The following is a 14,173-nucleotide window of genomic DNA, read 5'->3' on the forward strand; positions in this document are numbered from 1 at the left end:
AAGAAAGTGACCCAACCATAGACATTGACGAAATTCGTGATACTATTTGTGACTTATATAAAAGCCATAAGTTTAAGAAACTTATTATTATGCGTTGCGTCTCCGCCAACCTTAATTAAACCACTAAACTCACCGCTAATTTTTGAATTCTGGGCAAATAGTATATTTTACATTTAACTTAATAATAGAATGTAAATATTAAGGAAAACAAGTTACGTTAAATAGTCTTTTAGATGAAGTTAAACGAAAAGAACTGTTCAGTGACTGTCGTTCATCACTTCGCATTTTACTAAATGAAATCGCTTTCCAGTGGCTAAAATACTCAAGAAGAGGACTCATGGAACTTCCAAACGTAGCGGTAAAGCGTGTCGAATTTTTACAATCCTATGTGCATTAAAAAAAAGAAAATTTACGGCAATTCGTTTTGTTAGAGGAAACGTGGATTTTTCAGAACGGAACAATTAGTCATTCCTGGCAAGACAAAGTAAAAAGTATTAGAAAGAAAGCGTGTTTTACCCACAGTAAAGCAAATTTTATTTAACAACTAAAATATATTTTTTATTCAGATATATCATTCTCTATGCTGGAACTGAAAACGGTTTTGTCGAAGGTGCAGAAGCTGTAGTTTCGTCAAAAATGCAGCTCACATTGTCACGGTGAAATGAATAGGGACGATTGTCTAAAATGGTTTGAAGATTGTTTGCTAAAAAATTTAACTCAACCATCAATTATTATTATTGACAATGCTCCATATCACAACATTCCGTTAGAGAAAATACCAAATGGAGCATGGAATAAAGCCAATATTCAGAATTGGCTGTACACATAAAATATCGCATATTCAGCAAATTGTATGTTTAAAAGAGAACTTTTAGACATTGTAGCTGGGTAAACATAAAATTTAAAAACAGTATTATTGGTGTTTTAAACATTTATATTGCAGGAATAAATCTCCAAAAAAATACGTTGTTGATAATGTAACGGGAAAATATGGACATACGGTCTTGAGACTTTCACCGTGACATTGCATTAAAAATGCAATTGAAAATATATGGGATATTGGGAAAAATTACTATAATTGACATATTGGTCGAGATGGTAATAAGGAAATGATTGTCTTAATATATGTGACATGAAGCACTTGGAAGAATAACTTCTGAAATCTGAAAGAAAAACAGTTGTACATACTGACAAAATTATTAATTAGTGGTATGAAAGGGAGCACATTCTGGATCGAGATGAACTCTTACCCCTAATTATCAGTGTAAATGAAGATAGCGACAGCTGCAAAAGTGATTTACTGTTAGGTTCTTAGAAAGAAACTAAATTAAAAATATGTTATTGCTTTTTTAAAGTTATCTAACCCACTTTAAGCAAAAAGTATTAAAGTAACTTCCAGGTAACTTCAGATTACTTATTGCATAATGTTCGCATACATATCTATTATTATTGAAATTCAGTTTAATCCGAAACTCTCCAAAACTACGTCAGGTTTGGTAACACTGCTTATATTGGTGTGATGACGTCAATGTGCTTTTATAATAAACGGATTATATTTAAATGATACTTTTGAACTTACGTAGCAAAAATAGGGAAAAGATTCGTGGATGATAATGCTCGCCCACATAGAGCAAACATAGTGGATAATTTTTTACATGATAGTAGAATTGAAAGAATGGGCTGGCCTGCAAGCTTTCCCGATGCTAATCCTATCGAGCACGCACGGGATGCTCTAAAAAGACGAACCACGATGAGGAATTTGCCGTCATTACCGATTCCTGAACTTCAGATTGCCCTTCGTGAAGAATGGAACCAGATTCCTCAAGAACTCTTTGCAAATTTACCAAGATTAATGCCATCAAAATGTCGAGCGATCCTAACCGTTTAAGGAGATCATACGCATTATTAAAATAAGATTTCTATAATTGTTTAATTAAAATATTGCTTTTGAAAGCAACTGTTCAGTGCATTCGTTCATTATGTGCAGCTCCAACAATAAACTTACTTAAATTTTCTCACATGACTTTAAACATGATGCATTACCATTAATTTTAAATGTTCAGCATATTTATACAATGAATTTATGTTATGTCACAGATTAATCAGGAAAATTGAAAATATCCGCAAATTATGTTGAGCAGTGTGCATAACTTAGTTCCCAGATAGGCAGGTCAGCTTCTTTTAAGTCTCATACGACAATGCAAATTATGCAAAATTGATTAATAAATTTCAAAATTCATGAACTATCCAAGAAATAAAAACTTATGCCACTGTGCAGACAGTCAAACTCCTATAAATTGTAAATAATTTAATTTTCCTGATTCACGTCAAATCAAATTTTCTGCTTAACAAAGAAACCCACAACTAATTCCGCCTCTCGTCCGGTAAGGAAGAGCGAGAGGCGAAGTGAAGAACTGGGTTACCAGTGGGTTAGGGTGTCAGTCTAGTATGAACGCAGTCAATTCAAGATAGAAATAATGCAAGAACTGTCGAGTGGTTTAGTTCTTAGCTTGTGTTTATTATTTGTGCGAGCGTTATCAACTAATAAAAATACCACCAGTGATACCTTTTTTCAGTCCTCATTCTCCATCACCCCCGCTACAGACCTGAACATCAAACTCACGCAAAAAATCCTTACTATATCCCTGAAAATTAGAAATGAATCTGAAGTAGCCAGGGGTCTCATGGATCAAGCTCAGAAACTCATGATGCCCTCCGAATCTCCCATGATGTCGTACGTGCTGACGCCAGCCCTCACACTTGCAGGAATAGTGCCTTGGGTGGTACCGGGACTCAGTATTGCAGCAGGATTTGTTCAGTTCATAAATCAGATGGCATTCACAACAGGTTTATCTGCTTTGGTGAGGAGTTATATCTTTGATCAGAGACCTGATGAGCATGTGGTGTACGTGAATCATGGGTATGGGGACAAAGGGCACAGTAAGCAACATTTAAAGATGTATTAGTATGAAGTCATGTGGTGCATCGGCAGATTTTCAGTTATTCGACAAAATAACAAAATAATCGTAATGTAAGAGTGATTTTTAAATTGACCATGTCGTCAGCCTTAGATGCGTGTATTGCGTGATTACACTGAGTAGTTAATTTACTTAGGTACAATTGTATGATAAAATAAATAAAAATAATAAAGGATCGTTTAATGGAGAATTATTTCTACTGTCGAAACTTTAATTCCTCTTCCGATCTATGCAAGTACTTTAAGCGAACTTATCACACCCATTCAATACCTATTATTTCTAAAAAAGAACTAAGTTTTTGATCTCTATACCAAACGTTCCTACAAAGCAAAAAACTCCCTGACCACACCGTCTTGGAAAAACCCAAATTTTCCAGGTGACGCTTTTAATTCAATGGAAACTGTAAAAAACCACCGAAAGCTAATCTTTCTCCATTTAACCGACTTCGTAACTCTGCTAGTTTCCAATATCTCTTCACTAATCATAAAAAACTCACTCTATATACAGTGTGCTCCAATTAAAAGGAGCTACTCCAAATATTTCTTATACTGTCGTGTTTGGAGAAATTTCTCGAAACAAGTCGATTGATTTCCCTAGAGGGACATGTTTTGACATACACTTGATACCTGAACCAGCAACCCCCTAAGAGAAGGGGTTACAATTCCTCAAATTTGAATAGGGAAGAAAGATCGCATGACACCTAGTTTCAAAGATTTTGGAACCCTCTTTACATCAAGCTATGGTAAAAGTACTTTTGACGAGTTATTTTTGCAAAAATTAAAAATTAATTTGTTATCGTTAAATTCACTAGGAAGAAAACAATCACTTTGTAAATTATCTATTTATTACTTCTGAGTTTTAACAACTTCAATGCAAAAGTTACTATATAGGTTTGTGATTTTCTACCAGATAGGGCCTAATTTTTATTCATTGTGAGTAGATTTGAAATGCAAACACGGTATTTTCAATTCAAGAACGTGCGGAATTAGTGGATTTCTACATGTTAATCAAATGGCAAGTGTGCAAAAGCTGTTGCAGGAATATTTAATCAGCATCGTCCTGATGAGTTTGTTCGTCACAAGTACGTATTGTCACCGAAAGAAAAATTTAGAGAAACAGTTTACAACCGTGAGCACCACCCAGTAAAGGTTGTTAATAACGACGCTACTTCAGTTGGTGTTCTGGGCTACGTTGCTTTAATACGCAATCTATTTGAAGATTGTCACAAGCATCTCAAGCTAGCAGATCATCTATTGCCAGATTTCTTGATAAGAATAAATTTTTAAGGAGAATTTAACAACGCATCATTCTTGCACTTATTGCAAAACGAAATAGTTCCATTAATAGCCGCAATTTCTCTTGGAGGAAATAGGGAACAAGTAGGCAATAATATTTAGTTCCAACAAGATAGTACATCACCACATTATGCTATGGTTGTGAGAGACTATCTTTATGAGATTTTCCCTGGGAGATGGACTGCTAAAAGGGGCGCAATAGAAAGGCCGCCACGTTCTCCAGATCTTACGGCTCTCGATTTGTTTTTGTGGGGTCACTACAAAAATAGACCACAAAATTTAGATAATTTACATCTTATAATAGAATTCAAACAGAATTAGAACTAATAACTGAAGCAACACTGGATAGTTACATAAAAGAGTTCGAGAAACAACTGAGTCATTGCCAAATTGTTTCTGGACCGCAGTTTGAACATTTATTGTAGGAATTTCGGTTTTGCTTAATGTGATAGTGAGTTAAGTTATTTTACATCTAATAATTTTATTTTTTAAGGAGACTGTAGATCCAATTTTAGTTCTGACTATACCGTTACATCCCTTATTGAATTACCATTCATTTCATATACTATAACGGGTACCTTTCCATTTGAAAATAAAAAGATAGTAGGGGTAGCTGGATAGGGGTGAAAAACTTGGACATCGAAAATGATGCATTAAATGCCTTTTTTAAATGAAATTATACGTGTTTAAGAGTTTTTAAAAAATGTCATGTTTATAACAGTTACAATCATGCTGCAATACTTTTTACAAGCGCTGTATCTTAAAAGCCATGTTGGGCACTAACTATTCTTAACTGGTTTCGCCCTGTATGCTGAAACTTCTCAAATTAACTGAAAACGCAGTACTACGAGTATAGTTCGTTGCCAAACCAAAATACCAGGTTCTGCCACCAGAATTAGCAAAACCCTATTTACCATTTGATACATCAATATTTCATCCAGATCGATCTGAGGAGGGTGTTTCCCACTTTATTATGACTGAAAAGTTTAATAGATGGCGCCCTTTGGGCCGAATCCAGAGTATTGGCTGAGCAATGTTGTCAGCAATAACCGATTCGCTAGACAGTTACGATTTCCTCGTTATGTCCCTTACAATGATTATTTGGCCTGGATTTGTTCACCTGAATTCAATAATCCCAAAAATATTTCAGTTACTGATCAATGAACATAAACTGAGTATATTTGATGACCATTTTCCGCCCCCTTGGGGATATTCACACCCACACGTGGCAACGCAGCTCTCTCTCACATGTCGGACGAATTTCATCCCTTCCGCCCTTAAAAAGCGTCCAAGGCTAATAAAGTTAAATTTTTAATTGTAAATAGTGGTAGAATCGGGTCGTGCCAGCTTCACATCCGGTAAATATTTGAAGTCGGTGTCATTCGGACTGAAGTCGCTTTTACAGCTTTCTGGATAGTGCATGTTGTGTTGTGACCATTCCAGATATTGATTTGTTTCAATTAAGGGTAAGGACGTTTACATTGAGTCTATTTTCGTAATTTTTATGAGGACTTTTGCTTACTTATGAGGACTGAGTTAAGTATATCTAGTATAGATGAGGAATCTAAATTGCACAGTATTCTTTCAATCTATAATATTTTCTTTAATTACCTTAAATATTTATAAAAATCATAAAGTAATTGTTAAACTAACTGCTAATTTGTCGTATAAAGAAAATCTTAAGTTTGTAACAGCAGAGAATCAATATCCTTTTCCTAGGTGACTGTAACTAACTAGATTAAGGTGTATAAGTACTGTTTCCTATACTTTCATGCAAAATATGCAGTCCATTTGTTTTAAACATTAAAAGAGAAATTTCTTGCAGATGATAATCTAATCATGAAGGCTCATCACATGGATTATGGCTGAAAGCAACTATTAGGTAAGAATTAAAAAAGACATATACAACATACCGTTATCTACTTGAAAATACATTGCATACTACTGATAGTATACTATGTATTTTCAAGTGGCATATTATCATTACAGTCTTTATGCAGTATTAATGTTTATTCGTTTTTTAGAATATTCAAACATATAAATTTCCAAGACTGTAATCAGATTTCTGTAGAGTGTAAAAATATAATATAATTATAATATAATAAGTGAAACATCATACACACAAATACTATGTTTTATTACAGATATAAATGGAAGATAACTATATTCAAATTCAAACACCTAGCCAATATTTAGGTAAGTGTTGTATGAAAAATTTCTGCCTTGACAATCTGGTGAAGGAAATTTTAAATTTAACAACAGTAATTGATAAGATCACTATTATACTAGTTATTATTGTAATACTTTATTCTATATACGAGCCGCAGCTGTACAGAGCTTTAGGCTTATCTGTATTTCCTTGCTTTTTGGCTTGAAAGGCCTTTTCTCAATTTCAACTTCCTTATCAATATGAAAACTAACCTCACCGGTAAATTCCATGTTATTTTTTGGAAATCCTTCCATTCTACAATACGCGGTTTTGAGTAGACTTTTGTAGAGTACAAAGCTATCCGTTCAACGGTTCTAATAAAATATTATAAGAAGAAAGCGTCTTTTGGGATGGACATCAGTATATAAAAATTGGTCAATGAGGCATGTGTCAAGGGCGTCATTTAAGCCAAGATTTGGCTTTGATCTCTGGTCAAACCGTTTGCTCCTATTTGAAGATAACTAATCGTGTAAAATCTATCAGGCTTGAAGTTTCCTAAACGTGGACTCGTATATCTTGCATAATAAATAAGCCAATGTTTATGCATTATGGAGTATCTATGGATAAACGCGCATCTTCTGCAATTTGTGAATTATGAAAAGTAAAGTTACCAAGCCAGGGCATACAGAAGCAAAACAGTTAACGATATTCCAGCATTCTAATTTAAACAAAAAACTGATTAAGCTCGATATAATATTACTTCAAAGGTAACTTAATAAAGAATTGCAAAAACGCAAATAAATAAAATCTCTCCGTTTTCGACAAAAAAATTGAATTTTTACAAGAAAAAAAAATTTAATAGAAAACCGTTGTTTATTAATTAGGATAATGTGTTTATCGACAGTTTAAATAAAACGTTACGAACTTATTGGCGAGAATATTTCGCTACTCGTGGTGCATTTAGATTAAAAACATTTCCAGCGAGGGCACGGGAATATTACCCGAAAATTAACCAATCATTTTTACAAATTAATGTTGCCATTTATTTTACATCCTGTTTAGGTACTTATTACACAAATAAACCCAAAACCAGATGCATCCCTGTAGCATCTTGATCTGTGGATGATGGGTCACTAATACTGCTTCCTGCCTTTTCCTTTAAGACCTTTGCACATGGATACTTAATATACAGGGTGTTTTTAGCTGAGCGCCCATTAGAAGTATTGAGAGACCCGTGAAAGCTAGACAATTAAAATTTGGTATGCAGTCATTTGAGCCTAAAATCTATTGATTGAAAATATTTTCAAAACGGCGGCATTTCCGGAAGTATCGGAAATTAATAGCAACTTAGTTATTTTAAATGGATTGACTATGTTTCTTATTTTTTTTAATGATTCCATGTTGAATTTCAGATCAACCTTATGTAACATACTGCTAACTTAAAATGTTAACTTTCGAAGATAAAAATTATTTTATGTCGAAATTGACAAAAATCTTCTGTGTAATAAAAATTTGTTATAATGAAATTAACAAAGGTAAAACAACAAAATTTTGCCATTAAAAAATCAAAACACTTCATTCTTCTTAATTTAAATTCTGATAATCATTTATGGGTGGTATGTAAAATAAATTAAAGTAAGCCAATATAAAAATGCTGAAAAGGCTTTTTCTTTAAATGAGACACCCCATATTTTATTATATGGGTGAAAAGGTGATTTCATTCTACATGCAATCATGTAACATGAACATTTTCCTGTTCTTATATAAGAATTTTTTTGAGTTATTTGAGTTTTAACCCAGTATACTTACTGGCAAAAAAATATTTGGAAACAAAAAGTAGACATTTTGAACAATTATTAAAATAATATATTTATTGACATGTAGTTAAGGATCTCATAGCACCAAGCGACTGTTTTGAACATATATTTCTTTTGTTTTCAAATTTTAGACTCAAATAACTTAGAAAAATTGTTATGTAATAATAGGAAAATGATACATGGGCGAATGCAAAATGCAATGGTCTTTTAACCCATGTAATAAAATATGAGGTATCCCATTTGAAAAAACTGACTTAAAAAAAAAAAATAAATAATATAACAGTATTTTTTTTAAATGAATTCTTTTAATTCACTTTTAAATGACATATGTACGTATATATTAGATACTATCATACAAAAGTTTAGAAGCAGTTGAGGATTTTAAAAATAAAAGTAGTTTTAAGAAGGAAAAAATTATTATTTTTTAGTTAAACAGTGTACAGGGTGTTTCAAATCAAGCGGAAACTATAGGGATCTCGGAAAATATTAAAGATACGAGGAAGTTTAAATTATGGCAAAGTTATGTATTTTTATGCTGAATAAAATGTCGTTTAAAAATCCTAAAAATTGCGACTGGTTCACAAGATATACGAAAAAAAACCGAAGCTCTGATATTTTCATTTTGCTTCCTTCTAACGTTATTCCTATAAATATCGGAAAGCGAATGAAAGATTATTAGAGCTTCTATTTCTGATGGAGAAGATAACAAAATCAGACATTATTTCCGATGTTTCGTCATTTCGTCTTTGGTTTTAATATAAATCTGTATATTTTACTGCAGTTTTCAAATTTGAAAAATATTAATTAAAAGATAACAGAGGGTTATCAATTTTATTTATATTAATAATAATATTAATTCAATTAAACATTTAAAACATATTTTAATTAATATTATTAAAATAATGAAAAAAATTTATAAAAGGTATTCGAATTAAAAGCCATTCGCTTCGATACATTTTACACTCAGTTTATGTAATCTTAATATCGCACATTGAATAGATCGATGGGGAAGTGCTGTTATTTCTCTCATTAAATTCAATTGTAATTCATTAATATTATTTGGAATTTCACGGTATAAACGGTTTTGAAGGAATCCCCACAGAAAGTAACCCAGGGGGTTCAAATCAGGACTTCTAGCAGGCCACCTAACAGGTCCCTGGTTTCCAATCCATTGATTTGGAAAAATCCTATTTAAATAATTTGTTACCTCTCGTCCATTGTGTGGAGAAGCACCGTTATGTTGCCACCATTACTGTGGTAGAATAATTAACGGTTCACCTTCAAATTAATCCAGAATATGACGTAATATTAGTTCTAAATATCTTTCGGATGTAAGGGCCGTCACATATTATAGGGCCAAGAATTCTATTGCACCACATACCGGCCCAGACATTAAATGACACTGGCCCTTGTGGTCGAACTTCTACATTTTGCCTCGGATTTTTAATCGACCAATGATGCTCATTATGTCTGTTAAATATTCTGTTCGTCGAGAAGGAGCATTCATCGGTCCAAATTGTATTTGACTAAAGCTGTTATCTTGAGTAATTTTATTTTAAAGCCTGTGACAAAAATCTAATCTTCTAATGTTGTCACTCGGCTTAAGTGCATGGCTTGTGTGAATTTTCTATGGTTTATATTTATTAGGACGCCATATTCTTATTCTAGAAATTTGCAATTCCATTTTGAAACGCCTAAGAGACCTTCGGAAGGCATTGTTCACCTTTTAAACAATTTCAATCAACGAAGAAATATAATGTTTACAACTTTGAAAATTTACCGCATTTAAAATAAGTTCTTCTTCATGTGGATCTCTTCGATGATCATAATTATTTATGGATTTATTAAAACTTTTAAATTCCATTAAATTTTTATCCAGTTTAAAAAACAACCATTGATGAGGGTGCTCTCGATTGAAGTACTGGTTCAAATATCTTTGATTTGATATTCTAGAATTTCTATTAGAAGAGTAATAAATTTGTAACATATCACGTTCTTGTAAATGTGAAAACTTTGAAAATACCATTTTTCATTGGTCGTAACGAAGTTTTAAAATGAAAAAATTAGTAAAAATAGATAAATAACTTTTTTGGCAAATCAGACATTATAATTTAGCGTGTTTTGTTTCACAACCACCTAAGCCCTAATAATCTGTCAATTGCACAGCATCGTTGCAGCTGTCAAAATATTCAAATTTTCCCGAATAATTCGGAAACGGTAATTTTTAAAGAAAGGGTACCTTAAATAAACTGACCTTAAAATTTAACGAGAAATTCTAAAATGGAAAAAATTAGGGGGGTTCCATTAAAAAAAATTAATTTGTGGTTGTCACACTGTTATGGCGGACCCTGTAGATTTGAAAATAATTTTAAAACGGTTTATACGGAGCTTTATAATATTTATCGGAGTAACGTCAGGAGGAAGCAAAATCGAAATATCAGAGCTTCGGTTTTTTCGTATATCTTTGGAACCAGTGGGAGTTTTTCGAATTTTTAAACGGTATTTTATTCAGCATAAAGATACGCAACTTTGTCATAATTTAAACATCTTCGTATCTCAAACGGTTTCCGAGATCCTCATAGTGGCCTCTTGATTTGAGACATCCTGTACAGAATGATAATACAATATAGCAATAAAGTGTGCAAAGAAAATTGAGTGGAGTTTTAAAATAAATTTACTACATAAACAAGGAAAACTTACAGAATCAGAATTATAGCTTGGATTCATCAAAAGGACCTACTCTGTTTTTTATTGCTACTTCGCTAATTTTCGGCATTTTTAAAAATAATTTTGTGAAATATGCGTTTGGCAGCTATGTTCGCTCATCCTCTAAATAGGATCAAAGTTGATTCGAACTAGACGAAGAACGATTTTTAACTCTTCTGTCCAACTCTTACCATGCCAACTCGACTGGTGAATGATTTGGAGACAGCGATGGCCATTTCATAATTTCAACGATTTTTGCTTCTTTTAGTAGTTCTAGATAACATGTACAAAATTTTGAGAAGTATTTAGGGTCGTCGTCTTGCTGGAAAACAAACGGTCATCCTGTAAGATTTACGCCAGAAGGAATCCCTCTCGAAGGACTTTTAAATATCCTTCTTTTTTTAAGATTCCTTCAATTTTGTAGAGAGGACCAGTTTGTCCTCCCCCAAAACACCCCCAAACCATCACGCTGCCTCGTTCGTGTTTAACGGTTGGCATTGTACACACTTCCGACGCCCTTTCTTTGCTAGATCAGTGGATGAGTACTCTCCTATTGGACCAAAAAAATTTGAAATTTTGATTCGTCCACCCAAAAAACATTATTCCATTGGACCTGAGTCCAGTTTTCTGCCTCTTAGTCCATTCGAAGACTATCAGCAAGAAGGCGTCTCTTGACAGTGGTTGCGGAGACTGCTCTCTTCCGTCCTTCATTGACCTTTGGAGCAATTTGGGGTGCAGTATAACATAGATTACGCTTGGACGTGACTGTAATGAAGGCGTCTTCACGATGAGTAGTAGGCTCAAGTGATCCGCTTCTTTTTCTATCATAATTTAACCTTGTGTTCTTTTTTCTGACCAGATTGTTGTCAAGACCTTTAGACGATATTTTAAGTTTTTTTGCAATTTCTCACTGTGAATGCCCTTTTTGGCATAGGGCACATATTGCACTGTGTTGTTCTAATGTTAATTGCTTCTGTTTTGACATTATATTACATTTAAAAACGGAAATACTGAGGTGCTGTTCCAATAATCGGTTAAGAGCAACTGAAGAAAAAAAAATGGATATCAATATGGTAAACGGAAGTTCTTTGGGCGGCTGGTAACGCATAAAAGGCAAAAAAACTCCTGACACGCCAGTTGAAGAAAGTGAGAGGGGATTCAGTTTGATGTTGTGTTGGATTAGGTTTTTCGCTGTTTACATTTTTAACGCAATAATTCTTACACATACATATTTGCATTTCCCTCTTTACCTTGGTAATTACTAATATTATAAGGAATCAGCATGAATTGAAAAAAAATTCAAATGGGGATCAATAAATGTACAAAACTGAATTATTTTTAAAAAATTCTAACGTTTCGAAATTTTTGGACGGCAGTGTATAGGGTGTAACTTAAGTGATGTCGTGTAAATGTAGTGTAAAAAATCGATTTTTTAATAAAACTTTGACACCCTGTATCTCGAAAATAATACAAATTATGACATATGCTTATATGAACATTTTTTCATAAAATATGACAAGGAATGACCCCTTAAAATTAATGATATCACTTAAATTACACCCTGTATATCTGAACTAAAGAGATTTTACATATTTAGCTGATTAATATTACTAATCGCCATTTTTTCTATTTAAATTACTAATTACATATTTATTACTAAACTAACTAACAATTATAGAATTCTAAAGTATAGAAATTATTCTAAACTAAAATTGAAGCTTATTATAGGAAATTTTCCACATGGCTACCTCTATTTGCTATGCATGTGGTATATACATACATATGTCAGATTAGGTTTCTTTTTTAAGAAAACAAAGCAAACGTAAATCTCTGGAATACTGCTTTACGTTCAAGAATCGAGAAAAAAATGTTCCCTAACACAATGCATCGTAGCCCTCCTCCCGAGCGTATATGTTTACATTAAAAAGAATTAATAAACAATATTCCATCATTTTTCCCACACTTACAAACACTCCATCATTTTTTTCATGCTTACGTTAAAACGAATTTATAAACAAACCTCTGTCATTTTCTTTATGAAAGCTCCTACATATTTCCTCTAATTTCCTTGTCAACCTTAATAGCGCTTAATCAGCTAAGTATGTAAGATCTCTTCAGTTTAGATATGCAATATACAGGATGTCTGAGTAATTCTATATCTCCGTTATGGTTAGAGATACTCGAAAATGTTTTGGGGACAAATTGTTTGGTTTAATGAAACGCATTATGTGATGGGACTTTACTGTTTTTACTACTTCCGGTTATACCGGAAATCAATGTCGACTTCCTTATTTCAAATGAACACCCTATATATTTTTGCATTTTTAGATTTCACACTTTAAAGTTATTAAATAATTATTAGGTTTCCCTATTCCTAGACCTTACGTTTAAACGCAATATGTGATTTTGATGATCTTTCGAGGTGTTAGCACAACTTTCGTGGGTCGAACATTTCGCATAGCGAGATGAAAATTGGGCGAATGTGCTCTTCACTGAAGAATCTCGGTTTGGAATTTATTCTGACTTCAAAAAAGTTCACGTGTGGAGACAGCCTAACAATGCAAATCGTCTCCGCAATGTTTAGGAAATGCACTTTTTTTGAAGGGGGATAATTATGGTTTCGGGCGGAATCAAAATGGGGGGAAGAACTGATCATATTCTATTGAATAATTTTTTAACTGGCAGATTATATGTGGATCAGGTACTGAAACTTGTCATTCCATATGCAACAAGTATTGGTCCCAGCTTTGTTTACATGCATGATGTCAGACCACGCACATCAAGAGTTACAATGGAACGTTTGGAGAACGACATTATCGATGTGTTAGCATGGCCAGCACAGTCCCCAGATTTAAACCCTATTGCGCACATCTGGGATATGCTTCAAAGAAGAGTTCTTTATATGGATAGCCCAAGAAATGATAGAAGAACTCTTTTTAAGGGCTTCAAGGTTATTCAAGGCTTCATAAGTTATTGAGCTATCGGTATTTTTTGTTTTGTCAAAATTTGAATTTTGGAACATTTTTTAGTTTTCGTGCATTTTAATACAATTTCAATGTTTTCCTGTTATTTTTTTGAAAATTACATTTTTTTGCAATTTATGCTTTTGTTGCATTGTCAATTTTACATATCCATACTGAAAAACATTGAATTGAAAATTAAATGTAATTTACAAGCATATTTTCATAATATCCCTAGACATAGCGGTTGTGTATAAATTGTAATCAA

At 33.0% G+C, this 14,173-nt stretch overlaps 1 protein-coding gene across 1 annotated transcript in view; it reads left to right on the top strand.

Annotated features, from left to right (window-relative positions):
* Positions 1-5,527: 5,527 nt before the first annotated feature.
* LOC136409177 (uncharacterized) overlaps positions 5,528-14,173 on the top strand; it is a 38,043-nt gene continuing 29,397 nt past the window's right edge. Inside the window, exons 1-3 of the mRNA XM_066390517.1 lie at positions 5,528-5,739; positions 6,099-6,155; positions 6,418-6,469. Coding sequence (XP_066246614.1) covers positions 6,424-6,469 — 46 coding nt within the window. The 5' untranslated portion in view covers positions 5,528-5,739; positions 6,099-6,155; positions 6,418-6,423. The remainder of the gene's footprint in view (positions 5,740-6,098; positions 6,156-6,417; positions 6,470-14,173) is intronic.

This window comes from Euwallacea similis, chromosome 5, assembly GCF_039881205.1.
Source record: "Euwallacea similis isolate ESF13 chromosome 5, ESF131.1, whole genome shotgun sequence".
Lineage (NCBI taxonomy): Eukaryota > Metazoa > Arthropoda > Insecta > Coleoptera > Curculionidae > Euwallacea > Euwallacea similis.